This window comes from Arvicanthis niloticus, chromosome 6, assembly GCF_011762505.2.
Source record: "Arvicanthis niloticus isolate mArvNil1 chromosome 6, mArvNil1.pat.X, whole genome shotgun sequence".
Taxonomy (NCBI): Eukaryota; Metazoa; Chordata; class Mammalia; order Rodentia; family Muridae; genus Arvicanthis; species Arvicanthis niloticus.
The window spans coordinates 36689230-36707354 of NC_047663.1; the positions used below are offsets into that span (position 1 = coordinate 36689230).

The 18125-nt window shown below is 42.1% G+C and overlaps 1 protein-coding gene across 13 annotated transcripts in view; it reads right to left on the bottom strand.

The window, feature by feature from the left end:
• Positions 1 to 18125, bottom strand: part of Bcas3 (BCAS3 microtubule associated cell migration factor) — a 460608-nt gene that overhangs the window by 426633 nt on the left and 15850 nt on the right. For all 13 annotated transcript variants that reach the window (XM_034505325.2, XM_034505328.2, XM_076936103.1 and 10 more), the window contains one exon: positions 12745 to 12851. In XM_034505325.2, the coding sequence (XP_034361216.1) occupies positions 12745 to 12851 (107 nt within the window). The remainder of the gene's footprint in view (positions 1 to 12744; positions 12852 to 18125) is intronic.

Below are 18125 nucleotides of genomic sequence, written 5' to 3' on the forward strand. Positions count from 1 at the left end.
TCCTTCCTGTAAGAAAGGTATAGAACAAACTACGCCCTGTGCTCACCAACAGCATAGGTACCCTGAATGGACTCCAAACTTCTGCTTACCAATGCACTCAAATCACTGACTTAATATTATTCCCAAATGAAACCTATAAAAACATTTCCTGGCTAACAATCTCAACGTGGCAAGGTCTATTGGCATATAGCTTCTAATAAATAACGGACTAATTGCTTTTTACCTCAAGTATGCCCTCACGTGTTTGCTCTGAAGTGTTTGGTATGTAAAGCTTCACTTAAAGCCTAACTGGGTCTGCTTTCTGTACATGCAGTGACACCTAGTGTCCAAGAGCCAAAGCACGTGCAAATAGAACCAGGCACAGTGAAACACTCCTATAACCCCAACTCTTGGGAAGGCTACAAGTTTGACACCAGTATGGGTTACAGGAAAACTCTGGCTCAAAGAAAAAAAAATGTTCAATAACATTTGAGGCTCTAGAGAGCACCACAAATAACTCCCACACAACCAGCACCTTTCAAATACTATAAAGAATACTATCTCTGACTTTATTAAAATAGTAGATATTTATTAATATGTTAAGAAACCCAAGTAGCCATTTAAACAATGAGCAAAATGAGTAGGAAAAAAATCCAGTTTTACAAAAGCATTTTGGGAGGTTTTTTGGTTTATGTGGTCCTGGAAATTCAGATGGAGGTATTACATGTACACAGCCAGTGCGCTACAACTGAACAACATCCCCAGATACTTTCGTAACTTTTGTTTTGAGACAGGATCTTGCTAAAATTGCCAGGCTGGCTTTAAACTTCTAAAGTAGCTGTGGCAAGCCTACATTAGCAAACCCAGAAGGTTTTTTTAATGATATATTTATTTTTATGTTATGTGCATTGGTGTTTTGACTGCATGTATGTCTGTGTGAGGGTGTCAGATCCCCTATAACTGGTTATAGAGAGTTGTGAGCTGCCATGTGGTGCTGGTAATTGAACCCCAGTTCTCTGGAAAAGCAGCCAGTGGTCTTAACCACTGAGCCATCTGTCTAGCCCATGTTTGGCTCTCCTGTTTTTGTTTGTTTGTTTGTTTGTTTGTTTGTTATATTTTAACAGGGCTTGACAACCTAACTGCAGCTGGCCTCAAACTCACAATCCTCTGCCACACCACCCTATGTTGAGATTACATGTGTATACCATACACCCAACCCTACTTGGGTCTTTGACATAGGTGAAAGAAAATATTGGGAAGTCTCTCAAACTCTGAACCTTCCAGTCCTGGCTTCCTGAGTAGCTGGAATTATAGGCACTCCAATTTTATTTCTTCAAAAGTGATGCCATACCAGAGACTAAAAAGATGTCCCAGATTGGACAGGAGCATTGCTCTACAAGCATGAAGACCTGAGTTCCAATCCCCAGTACTCACATAAAAACCCAACTGTGCTGTGTGTGACTGTAGTGCAGGCCAGACACAGGAGGAGCTGAGAGCTCCCTGGCCAGCGAGCCTACTCCAAAACCTAAGTTCAGTTAGTGAGCTATCCTGGCAAACACCAAAAGTCCGGCTCTGCTCTCTGAATGCAGACATAGGCATGAGCACTTAAACATTTACTCACATGCAACACACAAACATGCACCCATAGCACACATGCATACTTAACACAACAGACATATACACATACTTACATGCACATACATATACACAATATTGTTGGTATTATTATTATTGCTATTATCATTATCATCATGCCAACTCCTATCACACAGCACCAATGCTAGCCAGGACATTGGAGAAACTGACTTCTAAACCTCAAGTTTCTCATAATCCTCTTACAACAAATCTTCCAACCTAATGCCTGGACAACGAAAACTGTTGACAGGCTACACAATATGTTCAGTTGCTAATGTGGACACGTTTTGTTTAGCTTGTTCTGGTTCATCAAGGCATAGTCTCACCTGTAATCTAAGATGGCCTTGAACTTGCAGCAATCCTCCATCCTCAGCCCCCTCAATGCTGAGATTATAGGTCTGAATCGTGTGACTCAGCTCAAATAATGATTTATTTTTATTTTTGACACTACAAGATCATAGTCTACTAATAACAGGGTCTTCGTTACTTTCCTAATGCTGTGGCAAAATACCATGACCATGGCAACTTATTTAAAAAAAATTAATTTTGAGTTTACAATTCAGTTGGTGAGCCCTTGAAAATCAGAGCAGAGAGCATGGGAGCAGGCAGGCATGTGCTGGAGCAATAGCTGACAGCTTACATCTGATCCACAAACATCAAGCAGAGAGCTCTAAGTGGGAATGAAGTGACTTTTGAAACCTCAAAGCCCATCCCCAAAGCACACCTCCTCCACAAAGTCCACACCTCCTAATCCTTCCCGAACACTTTCACTAACTGGAGACCAAGGATCCAAATACATGAGCCTACAGAGGCCACTCTCATTCTAACCAGCACAACAGCTTTGACAATCTGTTAATAAAGGATTATAAATAAGCCCATACTCCCAGAAATAACATTTCTACCCCGAAATTCAATATCCTATTCCTATGCGCACGATTAACATTTAACTACAAGCATGTTTCAATAGACATAAGGGACTTCTCGGTGTTAAGACAAAATTAGACAGGAGCTAGAAATGTCCCTCCATGATACACAAGATACAAGGCATCTACCAGGTCCTCAGTTCAAATCCAAGAACACAAATAGGAACTGGAGTATAGTTCAGTTGGTAGAATGCTGGCCTAGCATGCACAAAGCCCTAGTGGCATTCCCAACACTGCATAGTGGTCAGGCCTGCAATCTCAGTACTAGGGCAGAAGTTCAAGGCCATCCACAGAAACAAAACCAGACTGAGCTACATGCAATCCTGACTACCAATAAGTTTCCAATAAGATAAAGAATCAAGGGATCTGGAGAGATGGCTCAGTGGTTAAAACCACTGCCTGCTCTTCTAGAGGCCCTGAGTTAAATTCCCAGCAACCACATGGTGGCTCACAATCATCTAAAATATGATATGATGTGCTCTTCTGGCATGCAGATACAGCACTCATATGATATATATATATATATATATATATAAATTTTAAAAAGAAAAAAGTAACAAAATCTTAAAGGGACCAAGTACACAAACAGTAACAATAAATACCACTATAAGTATTAAAAGATGCCTACAACATATTCACTGTGCTCTTCACACCCTTTCTATAACAGCACAAATGTGTGACTGCTTCCTCTCCTACCTAGCACAGACACCTCTAAAAACTACAAATATAGGCAGATGCCACGCAGCAGCAAACAGTCACAAGTTTCCAGAGAGAGCAGGTACTGTTTTCTGCACTTAACTTTGTTGTGACCAATACCAACAAGTCACTCACCAGACTGTAGTCCACACATGCACATCAGACTCACTCTCCTGCCACTGAAATGTGCTCTGTCCACAGCTTTCTCACTTTTAGAATTAGCAGTGTCTTCCTCTGTTCAAAATCCTGCAATGTTCTCTAAGGCCCAGAGTGGATTGGGACCCTTAGGTCAGTAGTAAAGGAAAAACACATTTTTTCTTTTTAATAATTTATTTTATGTTCACTAGTATTTTGCCTGCACGTATGTCTGTATGAGGGTGTCAGAAGCATTGGAACAGGAATTACAGACACGTGTGAGCCACCATGTGGGTGCTAGGAACTGAACCCGGGTACTCTGGAATTGCAGCCAGTTCTCTTAACCACTGAGCCATGACTATCCCCTGAAAAACACATTTCTTGATGGGAAAATTTTGTGCAGAACATTACTAAAATACACGTGAGGAAAAACACACAAAAAGTGCTCAATATTATCATTCATCAGGTAAACAGTAAGTCTAATTAAATTCTCAAGTTACCATCTATCAGAATACTCAGAAAATTTTGAAGATAGATGACATCAAACATTGGCAAGGATGTAGAACAATTCATACACTGTTATGAGAAATGTCAAATGGTAGTAACCGTGGAAAAGTCTTCACAAGTTACTTAAATTATCCACACTCCAAGCACATGACTCAGCAAACCCACACAGGTAGTTTTCTAAGAGAGATGGATGCATATGCATAAGTCTAGGATTCCTCAAGACTTCATATATTCATAACAACCAGAAACTGAAAACCAGTAAAGGTGTGGGCGGGAGGAGTGGGCTATGGGTATGGCTCTGTGGGGTGTGGGGTAGGGCTCCGAGGAGGTGGACTGGGGGATGAGGGATGCTATGTGGTAGAGTACCTGGAATGTGGGTCTAGGGTCAATCCCCAACATACAAGTTTTTTTTCTTTTTAGTAATCAGAGAAACTTTAATAGAATTAAAAGAAACAACATGATTGATGCTCAGAAACACCACATAGAGAAAATGCCATAGAAAAAATAATAACTAGAGGTGTAAGAAACTCTACAACAGGCAAAAGTAATCTACAGTGGGGTATACATGAGTACAGGAAGGATGAGTGGACAGAGTGGAGCCTAAGTTCATTGGGGACAGGGAATAACATCTTTCTTCCTTGAGACAGGATCTCCTTAGGTAGCCCAGAAAAGGCTCAAATTTCCCAGGATTTTTCTGCCTCTGCCTCCCAAGTGCTGGATTACACCTGAGCATCCTCACCCAGCTTATTCTTCATCTTGACAGAGATGTGGGATTCCTAGGTTCAAGAACCTGTCATAACTCAGAAAAACTTGTACTTGAGTTGTGGAAAGAGCCAGAAGAAATGTGTATTCCTGTAATCCCAACATGTGGAGGGTTCAAGCAAAGGAATCGTAAGTTAGAAGTTAGCCTGTTAAGTCTAAGGAAACACTAAAACACTGTCTTTTAAAAGAAAAGGGGGGGTGTTCATATATTTATATGTAAATTTTACTTAAGAAACTTAAGCTAAATATTAAATACTGGAAAATACACATAGCAATTCTAAGAATTCAAGCTGATGTCTGCATTTCCTTTGAAAGACACTGAGTAAGATACACAAGATACTAAGTAAGATACATAAGATACTAAGTAAGATACATAAGACACTGAGTAAGATACACAAGATACACTAGATAATAAGCTAGTGATGGACATGTGACTCAGTGGTTACAAAAACTGGCTTCCGGGAATTCCAGCACCAGCACAGCAGCTCGTAACCACCTGTGACTCCAGTCCCAGGGGACCTGAGACCCTCTTCTCCAGCCCCGGGCACACACCTCACTCACAGACACACCTATAGACAAAACAATCATACACACACAAAAATTAATAATATAAGCTAGAAACACTGGCAAATGGTTCAGCTGGTGAAGGTACTTGGCCACCAAGCCTGATGACTTGAGTTTCATCTCTGGGACCCACATAGTAAGAGAGACTACCTCCTACAAACTATCCTCTGACCTCCACAGAGGGTACTAGGCATGCTCTATATGCACACACACGTACAGACACACATAAATAAGCAAATAAAATATAAGGTACAGAACACACAGTAATTTTTATTTGAATATATGTATATATGTACCTGTGTGCTTTTACATGCACCATATGTATGCAAGATTCCAACCCCCTTAGAATTGGAATTATAAGCAGTTGTGAACAAATATGTGGATGGTGAGAACCAAATGGGTTTTTCTAAAAGAATAGTAAGCACTTTTATGCAGAGCCACTTCTCTGGCCCCAGTATAATAAAATTTTAGTGGCCTAATCCAGATGTTGGATGTGCATGTTTCAACTTACATCTTATATGTAAATTTTTGAAGTCCATGTAACGGTATCAAAGCCCTAACCCACTCTACCACTTGAGTATAGCACACTCTCCCAAATCAGGGTTTTGCTCTGTACAGCACAGGCTAGCCTGGAACTCACTAGCCTCCTGCCTCCTGTCTCATGGGTTCTAATGTGAAGTGTACTCCCAGTGGTTTGCACTGCCTTTGAATGACCCTCCTGTAGACTCCCCTGCTCACCTGAGACTCTGAGTGCCTGTGCACTCCTAGTATCACTCTGGTCTGGTCAGCATCTACACAGAACACACATTTGCTAACTCTCTTCCCCATTTCCCAGGTACCAAGAATAGAAATTCCAAAAACACAGTGAACTTTGTTTTGCTCATCTTGTTTTCCCTGCACCTTCTCAATGCAGTCTGGCATATAATAGACAATCAATAAATCTTTGCTAAGTAAATGAGTAATGAATGAGTAGGACATATAAATGGCATGGCTTTACAAGAATGCAATTTGGCAAACTAACAAGGGCCTTAGTTGTATTGATCTCCCAAAATTACAAAACCATAGAGATATTTATCTCAATATTACTGAAATTAAAATAACAAAATTAGAAATCTAAATCAATGTTTTCTTATAAAGAAAAGGCTGTTTCTGGAGATGGGGCCTTTTATAGCTCCAGGACCTTGAACTCTTGATCCTCCTGCTTCCTCTGGAGTGCTAGATCACATGTATAACCCACCAAACCTGAGGTTTTGGGTATATGGCTTTCTAAATAAGCTGGTTCACAGAACTCAAGAAGTAGCCAGGGATGACTTTAAATCCTGATACTACATCTGTATCTCCCAAGTGCTAAAATTACTGCAAAAGTCGCCTGACCCATCATCTCTTGTCATATCTCAGCTCACTATAACTTTCAAGGGGCACTAGGCAAGTGCTAAACAATGGGTCTATGTCCCCGGCCTTTTCATAAATTTAATGTAGATACAGGGCCCCCTCATTTTCCCAAAGCTAACCTTAATCTCATGATCCTCCTGCCCCAGCCTCCTGAAACATCTGGAAATACATGACTGAGCCACCATGTACAGCTTAACTGACAAAATCCTATTTCTTTATATAATACATTATGTGTCAATTTCTGTTTATTAAAGTCTTTCTCCTAGCTCTGCAATAATGGAGACAAAACATAAATTTTTTTTCTGCATAATGTCCTTTTTCTGCGTTGGTTTTGTTTTCAAAAGATCTCAGGCAGTACTCAAACTAGTAATGTGGCAAGGTAATGAACCCCTTCCTGATCTTCCTGCCTCAACCTCAGATGAGTAGCAGATTACAAGTATGGGCCACTGTGCCCAGTCATTTCATCAGGTATGGTGCACAATCATACATGCAGCCAAAACACCCATATACATAAAATAAATTCTAAAAAAATGAAGTTTAACCTGATGTTTGGTGATGGTCGGGTCAACTGAGACTCAGATGCAGACCCTCCGTTTGCCATGTTGTCCTCTACCACCAAGCAGTCCTCAGCTCTGCACAGTCTCTCACGCCAGAGACTCACACTTAGGAGAATGATATAAAACCAGCAAAAAGAGGCCAGGGATACACTTCAGTGAATGGGTCTCTACATCCATGAGGCCTTGACAGTCATAAAATAATTGACTAAAATCAACCAATGGTAGTGGTATGCAAACGGTAGGCACAGTGACCCACAGTCTGGATGTGGTTTGAAAAGCATCCCAGGAGCTGGTAATACCCAAGATACAACTCACAGACCACATGAAGCTCATGAAGAAGGAAGACCAAAGTGTGGGTGCTTCGGTCCTTCTTAGAAGGAATAACAAAATACTCAAGGGAGCAAATACGGAGACAAAGTGTGGGACAGAAACTGAAGGAAGGGCCGTCTGAAGACCATTCTACCTGTGTATCCATCCCATGTGCAGTTACCAAAGGTAGACGCTGGTGTGGATGGTAGGAAGTGCATGCTGATAAGAGCCTGATATAGCTGTCTCCTTAGAGGTCTGCCAGAGTCTGACATATTCAGAGGCAGATGCTCACAGCTAACCATTAGACTGATCATGGGGTTCCCAATACAGGAGTTAGAGAGAAGACTAAAGGAGCTGAAAGGGTTTGTGGTCCCATGGGGAGAGCAACAATACCAACCAACCAGAGCTCCCCAGGGTCTAAACCACCAGCCTGGGAGCACATGGGGAGGGGCCCATGACTCCATCTGTACATGTAGAGGAGGATGTCCTTGTCGGGCATAGGTGGGAGAGGAGATCCTTGGTCCCATGAAGGCTGGACGCTGAGTGTGGGGAAATTCGAAGGGGGGGTGGGGGTGGGAGTGGGCGGGAGGGTGGGAGCACATCCTCATACAAGCAGGAGGAGAGATGGGATAGGGGGTTCCTGGGTGGGGGGGAAATGGGATAAGGGGATAACATCTGAAATGTAAATAAAATATCCAATTAAAAAAAAAAGAAAAGCATCAGCTGACATCAGCTAAGATCTGTGAAAGCCACTTTCTGACCAACATAAGCTCCTCACTGTGTAGACTGTTAAACAGTGAGCTCTGGCTCCATGCTGAGACTTTGTAGAAACTGAAGGGACTGTGTGCAAGTCTAGCCCAGCCCTTCAGAGGCAGTGCTAGATCAGCAGTAGAGACCTGCCTCATCAACCTCCAGTACTGTCAGAAAGAAAGAAAGAAGAAAGAAAGAAAGAAAGAAAGAAAGAAAGAAAGAAAGAAAGAAAGAAAGAAGAAAGAAGAAAGGAAAGGAAAGAAGAAAGGAAGGTAGGTTGGTTGGTTTACAAATGAAAGTAAGAATGACTTTTCTGTCATGCCCTATTTTCTGCTATCCTACTTGGGAAGTAATGATGTACAGCTGTTGGATTGGGCTGTGAATCTGAGATCAGGCTAAATCAGATTAAAAATATAATGCCCCACTCATAAGCAGAGGGACCTTCCCACTCAAATGGGAGTAGCTGACCTCACCGAATATGTTACCTGGGAATGTCCAACAATGACCTTAAAAACTCTGCACAACCAAAGTGAGCTCACTTCTTTCTCACCAGCATGCAACTGGTCAGGGGCAAGTCCACCAAGAGAAGACACTCTGGCCTCCCCAAATACAATTGGGGAAGTGGAGGATTAAATACTTTCAAGATATTCAGAGATGATACAAACTACCTTTGAAACTGTTCAGAGTAACACCTATAATTATAACCAAAACAAGTGGGCGTCAGAGCCAACTGAGTTCCATCAAAAGAATGTGCTCCATCCAGTCAACACCACTAAGCAGGCTGGACCATCATGTCAAAGCACCCACTTTGTCCTGCCTGTAAACAAACAGCATGTGGAGCAGACCGGAGTCACTTCCTCATTAATATGGAAGTCACACTAATCTACCTGTGTGTTTCCTCTTGATAGAATCAAAAACAAGGCAAGGCCTTGAATGCATGACCTAAAGACAAGAATGGAGCTGCTGGTACACCAAGAATACTTGCCCAACATGAAAACAGCCCTAGGATTTGTCCACATCACTGGGGAGCAAAAGAGAAAACTACTTGTTCCTGGCAAGTATTCTCCTGCATTCTCCTGTCCCCACAAACTCTTCAACATGATACTCCTACAACCAGAATGACGCATAAACAGTGTGTGGAACAACTTTTGAAATTGTTATTACACTTATTTATTGTGTTGGGCAATTATGTGAGGTCACAGGACAAGTTATGGGAAGTGGTTCTCTCCTTCACTGTGAGGGGCGAGGCAGCAAGCACTTTTTCCTGAGGAGCCATCTTGCTAGCCCATAAACAAATTTTTCAGATCTAAATGTTAAAGAAATATGAGTATAATGTGTTTGTTACCATAATGTCATTTAGGCCAAATTCTGTTCTCTAGAGCAGCAGTTCTCAGCCTTCCTAATGCTAAGACCCTTTTATATAGTTCCTCACGTGGTACTGTGGTTGGACCCCCAAGCAATGAATTATTTTTGACCCCTGTGAAAGGGTCGTAACACACAGGTTAAGAACGGCTGCTCTAGAGCATTCCCGCTTCCATTAAATCTCAAGGAAGATATGGCTAATGAATGTTTTCATAAAATATCATGTTACCTAAGGGAACAATAACAAAGACAAAATAAAAACGCCAGGCCTGGTGCTGAATGCCTTTGATCCCAGCACTTTTCTAAACACCACCTGTTGGTGACAAAAAGCCCTTGGAGGTTGAGGACCAAACTTAGTACTGAACCATTTCCTGTCTTACTTTATGTGTCATTTTCCCACCTACATTAGAGAGGCAACTATCACTAACCTCAGGAATCTCCATATATATGACAAGAAAAGGAGCTGAAGGACTGGAGACGTAGAGTTCAGTGGTAGAGTTGCTGCCTGCCACGCATCCAAGTACAGTCCTCAGCAGCATAAAAAGCAACAACAAAAATATAAACATATCCTACTGGCAGGGCTGGAGGGAGGGACAGCTCAGAGGTTAAGAGCACTTGCTACTTGGCTATTCCTCCAGAACCCAGGTTCAAGTACCGCACCCGGAACTCCAGCTCCAATGGCTCCAATACCATCTTCTGGCCTCCTAGAACAGCGACCCACACATGGCAGGCACCCATACACAAAAGTGAAACAAAATAACAAAGTCTAAACTATAAATGCACTCAGAATTTTTGAGGCAGCAACTCCACATATAGAATTTACCCAAGCAAAGCAGGACAATGTGTTTGCACAGCATTAACCAAAGCACTGAGGTGGCTGAGCAGGACTGCTATGAGTTCAAAGCCAACCTAAAGTACACAGTAAAATCCTATTTCAAAGATAAGAGGGGATGACTCTACAAAAATATGCAGGCATAAGATATAGTTTGGAGCCAGGCTGAGTGGCCCACATTAGAGATCCCAGAATTCTAAGTAAAGACAGAAAGAGCACCCACAAGCCTGAGCCAGCTGAGCTGCAGAGAGATTGCCAAGACAATCAACATCGCAAAGGTAGTCTCAAATACCAAAACCATAGATAAATAGGTGGACAGAAAGGCAAACACACACACGTGTATCTTCAAGTTCATTACAACATCGTTTTGTTTTTTGAGTCAGCATCTCACTAAGTTGCTTACCATCCACCTGCCTCAGACTAGTAAGTAACTGGGATTACAAACCTGTAACATCTAGACACTTAATACAATACTTTAATATCAAAATTATGGACATTTATGGTATTTGTACTATTAAAAAACACTTAACTTTTAAAAATCAGAATAATAGGTGGTAAAATAAAAGAGCTCATGAATAGCAACATAAAGAAGAGACAGCGAAACTCACAGAAACAGTGACAGAGAGAGCGTTTTCATGCATGTGCATAAAATCGAATTGCAAGAATACCCCACAGGGCTGGAGAGATGGCTCAGTGGTTAAGAGCACACTGACTGTGCTTCCAGAGGTCCTGAGTTCAATTCCCAGCAACCACATAGTGGCTCACAACCACCTATAATGAGATCCAATGCCCTCTTCTGGTGTGTCTGAAGGCAGCAACAGTGTGCTCACATACATAAAATAAATATTTTTAAAAAATAATAAAAGGATACACCACAAAATAAATGAAAGTCCTTTAAGTTTTAAGATCATTACTTTGCATATACAAATATTTGCTTGCATGCATGCTTGTCTGTACACCAGATGTATGCCTGGTACCCTCAGAGGCCAGAAAAGAATGTCAGGTTCCCTGGAACTAGAGTTACAGGTGGTTGTGAGCTGCCATGTGGGTACTAGGAATAGAACCCAGGTCCCCTGAAAGAGCAGCCAGTGCTCTTAACTGATGAGCCGTCTATCCATCTCCTAAATATTTTATTTAAAATTCACCTGGTAAATTCAGTGGTACCAGAGTGAGACTGCTGCCTTCTGCCACTGACCTATGCTCCTCCTACCTCCAGGAATCAGGTTTCTACTTGGAGGCAGGGAATGTATTTCTTTATTTATTTATTTATTTTTCTTTTGAAACAGGGTTTCTCTGTGTAGCCATAGCTGTCCAGAAACTATATAGACCAGGCTGGCCTTGAACCAAAAGAGATCCTCCTGACTCTGCCTGGGATTAAAGGCATAGAACACTATGTGGGGCTCTGTCTTTTAAACTATCTATATTATTTTTATTTGTGTATCTTTGTGGGCAAGGGTGCATTTGTCCTAGCATGTGCATGTCACATTGTGAAATTGTCAGAGGAAAATTCGCAGGAGTTCTCTTCTGTAGGGATTAGGGCAGGGGACTGCACTCAAGTTGTGAGGTTTAACAACAAACTGCTTTACCTGCTGAGCCATCTTGTTGGTCCCTGTAAATTCTTTAACACACACAAAATAATTGATATATTGTTAACATTTGCTAATTACAAAAACTTTTCCCAGATGTGGTGGCATATGCCTTTAATTCCAGCACTCAGAAGGCAAAGGCAAGTGAATCTCTGAGAGTTTGAATGTACCCTGGCTTACAGAGCCCAGGACAGCCAAGGCTACAAACAGAAATCCTGTCTCAAAGAAAAAAAAACTTTTCTCCCAAGTCTCAGTTTACTCCTCTGTAAATTAGAAAATAGAGAAACACCTCATTTAACAGGATTACCTTGAATAAAACTGACACCTGTGTATACTATGAATCTCACAACTCCTGCTATGTCATCCTTTGGAGGACCTGCTTGCCACTTGCCTCTCATTCTACCTAACTCTTCATGAGGCCTTAATAATGTGTAAAGATTACTAACCCCAGCACTGAGGAGGCAGAGGATCTTTGTGAGTTTGAGGCCAGCCTGGTCTACATAGGGAGTTCCAGGATAGCCAGGTTGACAAAGAGAAACCCTGTCTCGAAAAACATCATCATAATAATAATGAGAAAAAGAAGGAGAAGGAGACAGAGACAAAGAAGAAGAAGGAGGAGGAGGAGGAGGAGGAGGAGGAGGAGGAGGAGGAGAAGCAGCAGCAGCAGCAGCAGCAGCAGCAGCAGCAGTAGTAATGTATAAACACATCTGCAGAGAATATGCTGGGCAGTCAGGTACTTCTGTATGTATACTCACAGGGATGCCCCAGACCTGCATTCCGTCACTGTAGCCGATCATAACCAACAGAGGAGGCTCATTTCCAGTGCTATGCAGTTCATGAAATTCTAGATTCCGTGATGTATCTGCATTAGGATAAGAAGCAAAATAAAAAAGACAGTATGAACCAAGAAAACTACTTTTTAGCCCTAATAATGTTTAGACTGGGTTAGGACAATAGAGCATGGCACTTGAGGGACGACAACGACTCAGTGATTAAGAGCACATGCTGCTCTTGCAGAGTTGGGTTCCCAGCACCCATGTCAGTCAGCCTGTAACTGCACCCGCAGAGCATCAAAGCCTCTCAAGTCTGGAGGCAATGCACATACATGGACAGACCTACACAGAACAATTGTTTTTTAATTTTCTAAAAAGGTCAGAGGCAAGCCAGGCAGTGGTGGCGCACGCCTTTAATCCCAGCACTTGGGAGGCAGAGGCAGGCAGATTTCTGAGTTCGAGGCCAGCCTGGTCTTCAGAGTGAGTTCCTGAGTTCCAGGACAGCCAGGGCTACACAGAGAAACCCTGTCAATTAAAAAAAAAAAAAAAAAAAAAGTCAGAGGCTAAAATGGTGTCTCTGGCCTGGAAGTCAAACAGGTAGGAGGCTGAAGCAGGAAGATCACCAAAGACAATCTGGACTACACAGTAAATTCTAATCCATCCTGGGGCTACATAGTAAATTCTACATAGCTGTCTACATAGTTGTCTACATAAATTGTCTACATAGTAGACAAACTACACAGTGACTTCTCTTTTGTTTTGGGTTTTGCAGGACTGAAGATTGAACCCTCACATGTGCTAGGCAAGTGTGTTAATGCTCAATTTTATCCCCAGCCTGCTTTTTCCTTATTGGCTGTGAGAAAGACACCCAAATTTCACATGCTAGCTTTGGGGTAAGGTGCATAAATTGATTCATAGTAGTATTATTTGTAAACAGCCAAAAGATGGAAACAATACCAATGTTCGACAAAGGAATAATAGTCAGACCATGGTACATAGATAAAATGGAATTCCATCAAAGAAAAATAATGAATTACTACAGATTACACTGTACAGAAGACTCACACAGACACTAGGCAAAGAAGCCAGGCAAAAGACAATAGTAATGAAAGACTTCTAAACATTCTAGTAGCCACACTGTGTTTTGGTTTTGGTTTTCAGTTGGGGGGAGTGTTGGGAGCCAACTTTAGTAGAAAGCGGCTAGATCAACTTTGCAGCCATCTGGAACCATATACCCTGATGAAAGACTTGGTTGTCAAAAGCCTATAACAGCTGAAGCACACTCTGATAAATATATTGTTTATCCCACATAGCTTGTTTTGCTGTTTAGTGACCTCAGCTGTATGGTGCATGTGGTAAAGTGTTTTCACCTGTGTTCTCCTGCTTGTGTATATAAATACCTCCATTCAATATGAAAATTTTACTCGGGTAGCTAACCTTTCAAGAACCTTATCTCAGCAGCTATTGCAGAATTGGACGGCTGATTTTGATGAGACCATGCGACGATTGCGGATTGCTATCGTCCAGATCAATTCTACTCGCTTGGATTTCTCCCTGACCCAGGGACTCTCCTCATGGATCTCTTCTGTCTTTTCTTACTTTAAGGAATGGGTGGGGGTAGGGTTATTTGGCTGCATGATCTTTGGGGGAGACTTGAGAAAATAGAAGAGACTGAATCACACCCTGTCTTGTCTCCATTCTTCGAGTCTCTTGCCCCAAGAGCCACACTCTCTCTTGACCAGAGCACTTAGCCCCAAAAGTGTTGAGGCAAAGTGTTGAGGCAGAATGTGGGCCTCAACAGGGGAGGGAAGGGGTGTTTCTCTGTATAGCCCAGGGTGTCCTGGAGGTCCCTATGTAAATCAAGCTGGCCTTGAACTCAGAGATCCTTCTGCTTCTGCTGCTGAGATTAAAGGTGTACACTAAGGGTTAACACTGTACTTTTTTAAAAAACACAATTTTCTGCTTGTTTTCTTGTTCTTTTTTTGTTTTTGGCTTTGGATTTTTTTTTTTTTTTTTTTTTTTGGTGGTTTTTTTGTTTGGTTGGTTGGTTGGTTTGGTTTTTTGAGACAGGGTTTCTCTGTGTAGCCCTGGCTGTCCTGGAACTCACTCTGTAGACCAGGCTGGCCTGGAACTCAGAAATCCACCTGCCTCTGCCTCTCCACCACTGCCCGGCTGTTTTCTTGTTCTTTTGAGACAGAGTCAAGTCTAACTCAGGCTGGCCTGAAACTTGCTGTGTAGCTGGAAAACATCCTTTGTCTCATGTTACTTTCCTGTTGGTCTGATAAATTATATGACAACAGGAGAAAGGGCTTTAGTTCCCAGTTCAAGGTATAGTGGATCAAGGCAGGAGGAAGATCAAGCAGCTGCTTACAACTGATCTTGGCAGGAAGCAGAGAGGGAAGAATGTGTCCAGCTGCTCATTCCCTTCTCCTGGAGCCCTTAGGGAGGAAGGAATGACCTGAAAAATTAACTAATCAAAAGAATCCTCAGTGGCACGCCCAGAGGCCCATTTATGGGGGTAGGGGTGCGTCTCCATTCCATCAAGTTGATGATTAATACCAACCACTGTCCATTGTGTTGGCTAACAGTGAATGTCCTAACTACTAACAATCACACTAAAAGACAAGTTGAAGGAGATAATGGCCAAATTCTTCCCTGGAAGTGACTACTTACTAAACAAAAAAATGCAAGCTAGGACTCGTAAGTCAATCCTGGAGTCCCACCATTCTGAGGTCTAAGGATGTAGTGAACTGGTAGCTAAGAAATTCAAAGCCACCTTGGGGTCTATATTCAGTTTCCAGGTCAAAGTATGTTATTTTTAATCTGTTCCCACTGCGGGGAGGAGACAGTGAGGTGGCTAGGTAGGAGAGGGGCACTTGCTGGGTTTGACCAACATGGTGGAAGTCACATACAACTCTGAAAGGAATTGTGTAGCTTGTGATGTCTTCAGACCTTTTTAGTCTCTGTTCTGATCATTTGAACATTTTCTACTTTATGAATGGAGAAATAAATCCAACTGAAACCTTTAATTATATCTCTTATCAATATTAATAAAATGAAAACAAGACAAAATACTAGGAAAGAATACAGAAGCCCATCATAGCAGAGAGAAAATGAACTACAGTATCCTTCCAAAGACTCGGATCAGGGCTGTAACGCTGTAGCAGAGGGCCTGCCTACCTTTGCTGAAGTTCTGAGTCCAAAGCCCAGGACTGAAAAAGGTACACAGAAAAAATAAGGCAGAAAATGTTTATAATTCGACACTGGCCTGGAGCCAGCACTGCTTTTCCTAACTCCATGCATTTAGTTGTTGGGGGAGGGCGTGGTGTGTGGAAGTCAGAGAAAACACTGACAATTCAATCCTACCATGTGGGTCCCAGGGAGAAAATTCAGGTTGTCAGTTATGGCCTCTTAGTAACAATTGTTTTTAATTGAAAATAAAAAGCAGGGCAGGGCAAGAGAAAAAGCCGACTCAGCTGTTAGGATAACTGCTCTTCTAGAGGACTTGAGATCGCTTCCCACATGGCAGCACCCACATGGCAGCTCACAACCTTTTGTGACTCTAGACCCAGGGGACCCAATGCCCTCTTCTGGCCACTTGGCCTTGCACATAAGTGCTGCAGGGACAGAGATTCAGGCAAACACTCATACATATAAAATATAAATAAAATCTTTTTAAAAACTGAAAAGGAGGACAATTCTGTCCATCCCACAGGACCTGCAGACATTTCTCTAACGACATCCGTCAGACACTCTTGATGTAGACAAGCTCAGTACCAAACCTGGGACTGAATGTCACCGTGTGTGCTGTCACGTGTGCACATAAGTAGATTCACTCTTAAAACTCAGCACGCTGTTTTCCTTTCTCCCACGGGGAGGAGACAGTGCACTTGTCTTGTTTTCATTTTATTAATATTGATAAAAGATACAATTAAAGGTTTCAGTTGGATTTATTTCTCCATTCACAAAGTCAAAAATGTTCAAGTGATCAGAACAAAGACTAAAAAGGTCTAAAGACATCACAACTCCTTTTAGGGTCAGTGGTCCTAAGAACCACAGCACCGTCCTCCCTCTGCAGAGCCCAAGGGTTATCTGAACTCCAGCCCTACAGTGCTCCACAGGGGTCAGTGCAGCAGGAAGCTGCTGTGTGATGAGCAGCATGGATATGGAGACAAAGGGTGGCTCACATCTCAGGCAGAAAGGAAAAGGCTTGGGCAGGATGGCACGAGATTCCATCAGACTACCCAGAACAGCACACAGACCTTAACAGACTTAAGGTAGCTGAAACCTTAGAGAGCAATGCCACACATAAGGAAGGGAAGGAGCACTGCATACAAGTGAGCAGTGTGCACTCTGTACTGTTCATGATGGAAACAAATCAAAACTACATACAGCTCAAACCCAGTAAGATGGCTACATTATAAAACAGTACATATGAGGGGCTGGAGGACTGGCACTGGCTGCTCTTCCAAAGGACCCTGGTTCAATTCCCAGCACCCATATGAGAGCTCACAACTGTCTGTAGCTCCAGTTCCAGGGAATCTGACACCCTCATATACACATACAAGAACAACAACGCACATAAAATAAATAAGTCATTTAAAATAAATAAATAAAATAGTACATGTAGAATGTACTGAGGTCTGAGGAGCTGGGGGTACAGGGCAGTTAAATACCAGACTGTGCCTCTCTTGCTTAATGACCTGGAGATTCAGTCACCAACATCAATAAAATACCCTTGCACACTGCTATTAGAAACCTATTACAGGGCTGGAGGGATGGCTCAGTGGTTAAGAGCACTAACTGCTCTTCCAGAGGTCCTGAGTTCAATTCCCAGCCAACTACATGGTGGCTCACAACCATCTGCAATGTGATCTGACACCCTCTTCTGGTATGTCTGAAGACAACTACAGTACACTCAGATACAATAAATAAATAAATAAATAAATAAATAAATAAATAAATCTATCTTTAAAAAAAAAAAAAGACATACCTCTCAGAATGGGGCTGTAAAAAAAAAAAAAGAAAGAAAGAAAGAAAAAGAAACCTATTATACTAGACAGGCACTATAACATAGTGGTTCCTTCAAGAATTAACATTGGAATTACCACATGGATTCCAGCAATTTCCCTTCTAGATATAAGCCAAACAGAAGCAGTCTTGAGACAGACACCAATGGCTATTCACATAATTACAAGCTGGGGGAAGCCTTGTGGGACAAGCCTATACTACTAGCTTCAAGGGCGGCTGAGAAAGGATGACTGAAGCAGGTTAAAAGCCAGCCTGGACTACAATGTAAGTTATGGCCAAAAGACAATTTATTGAGTCCTTTCCTCAAAATGAAAAGCCAGTCCAGGGCTAAG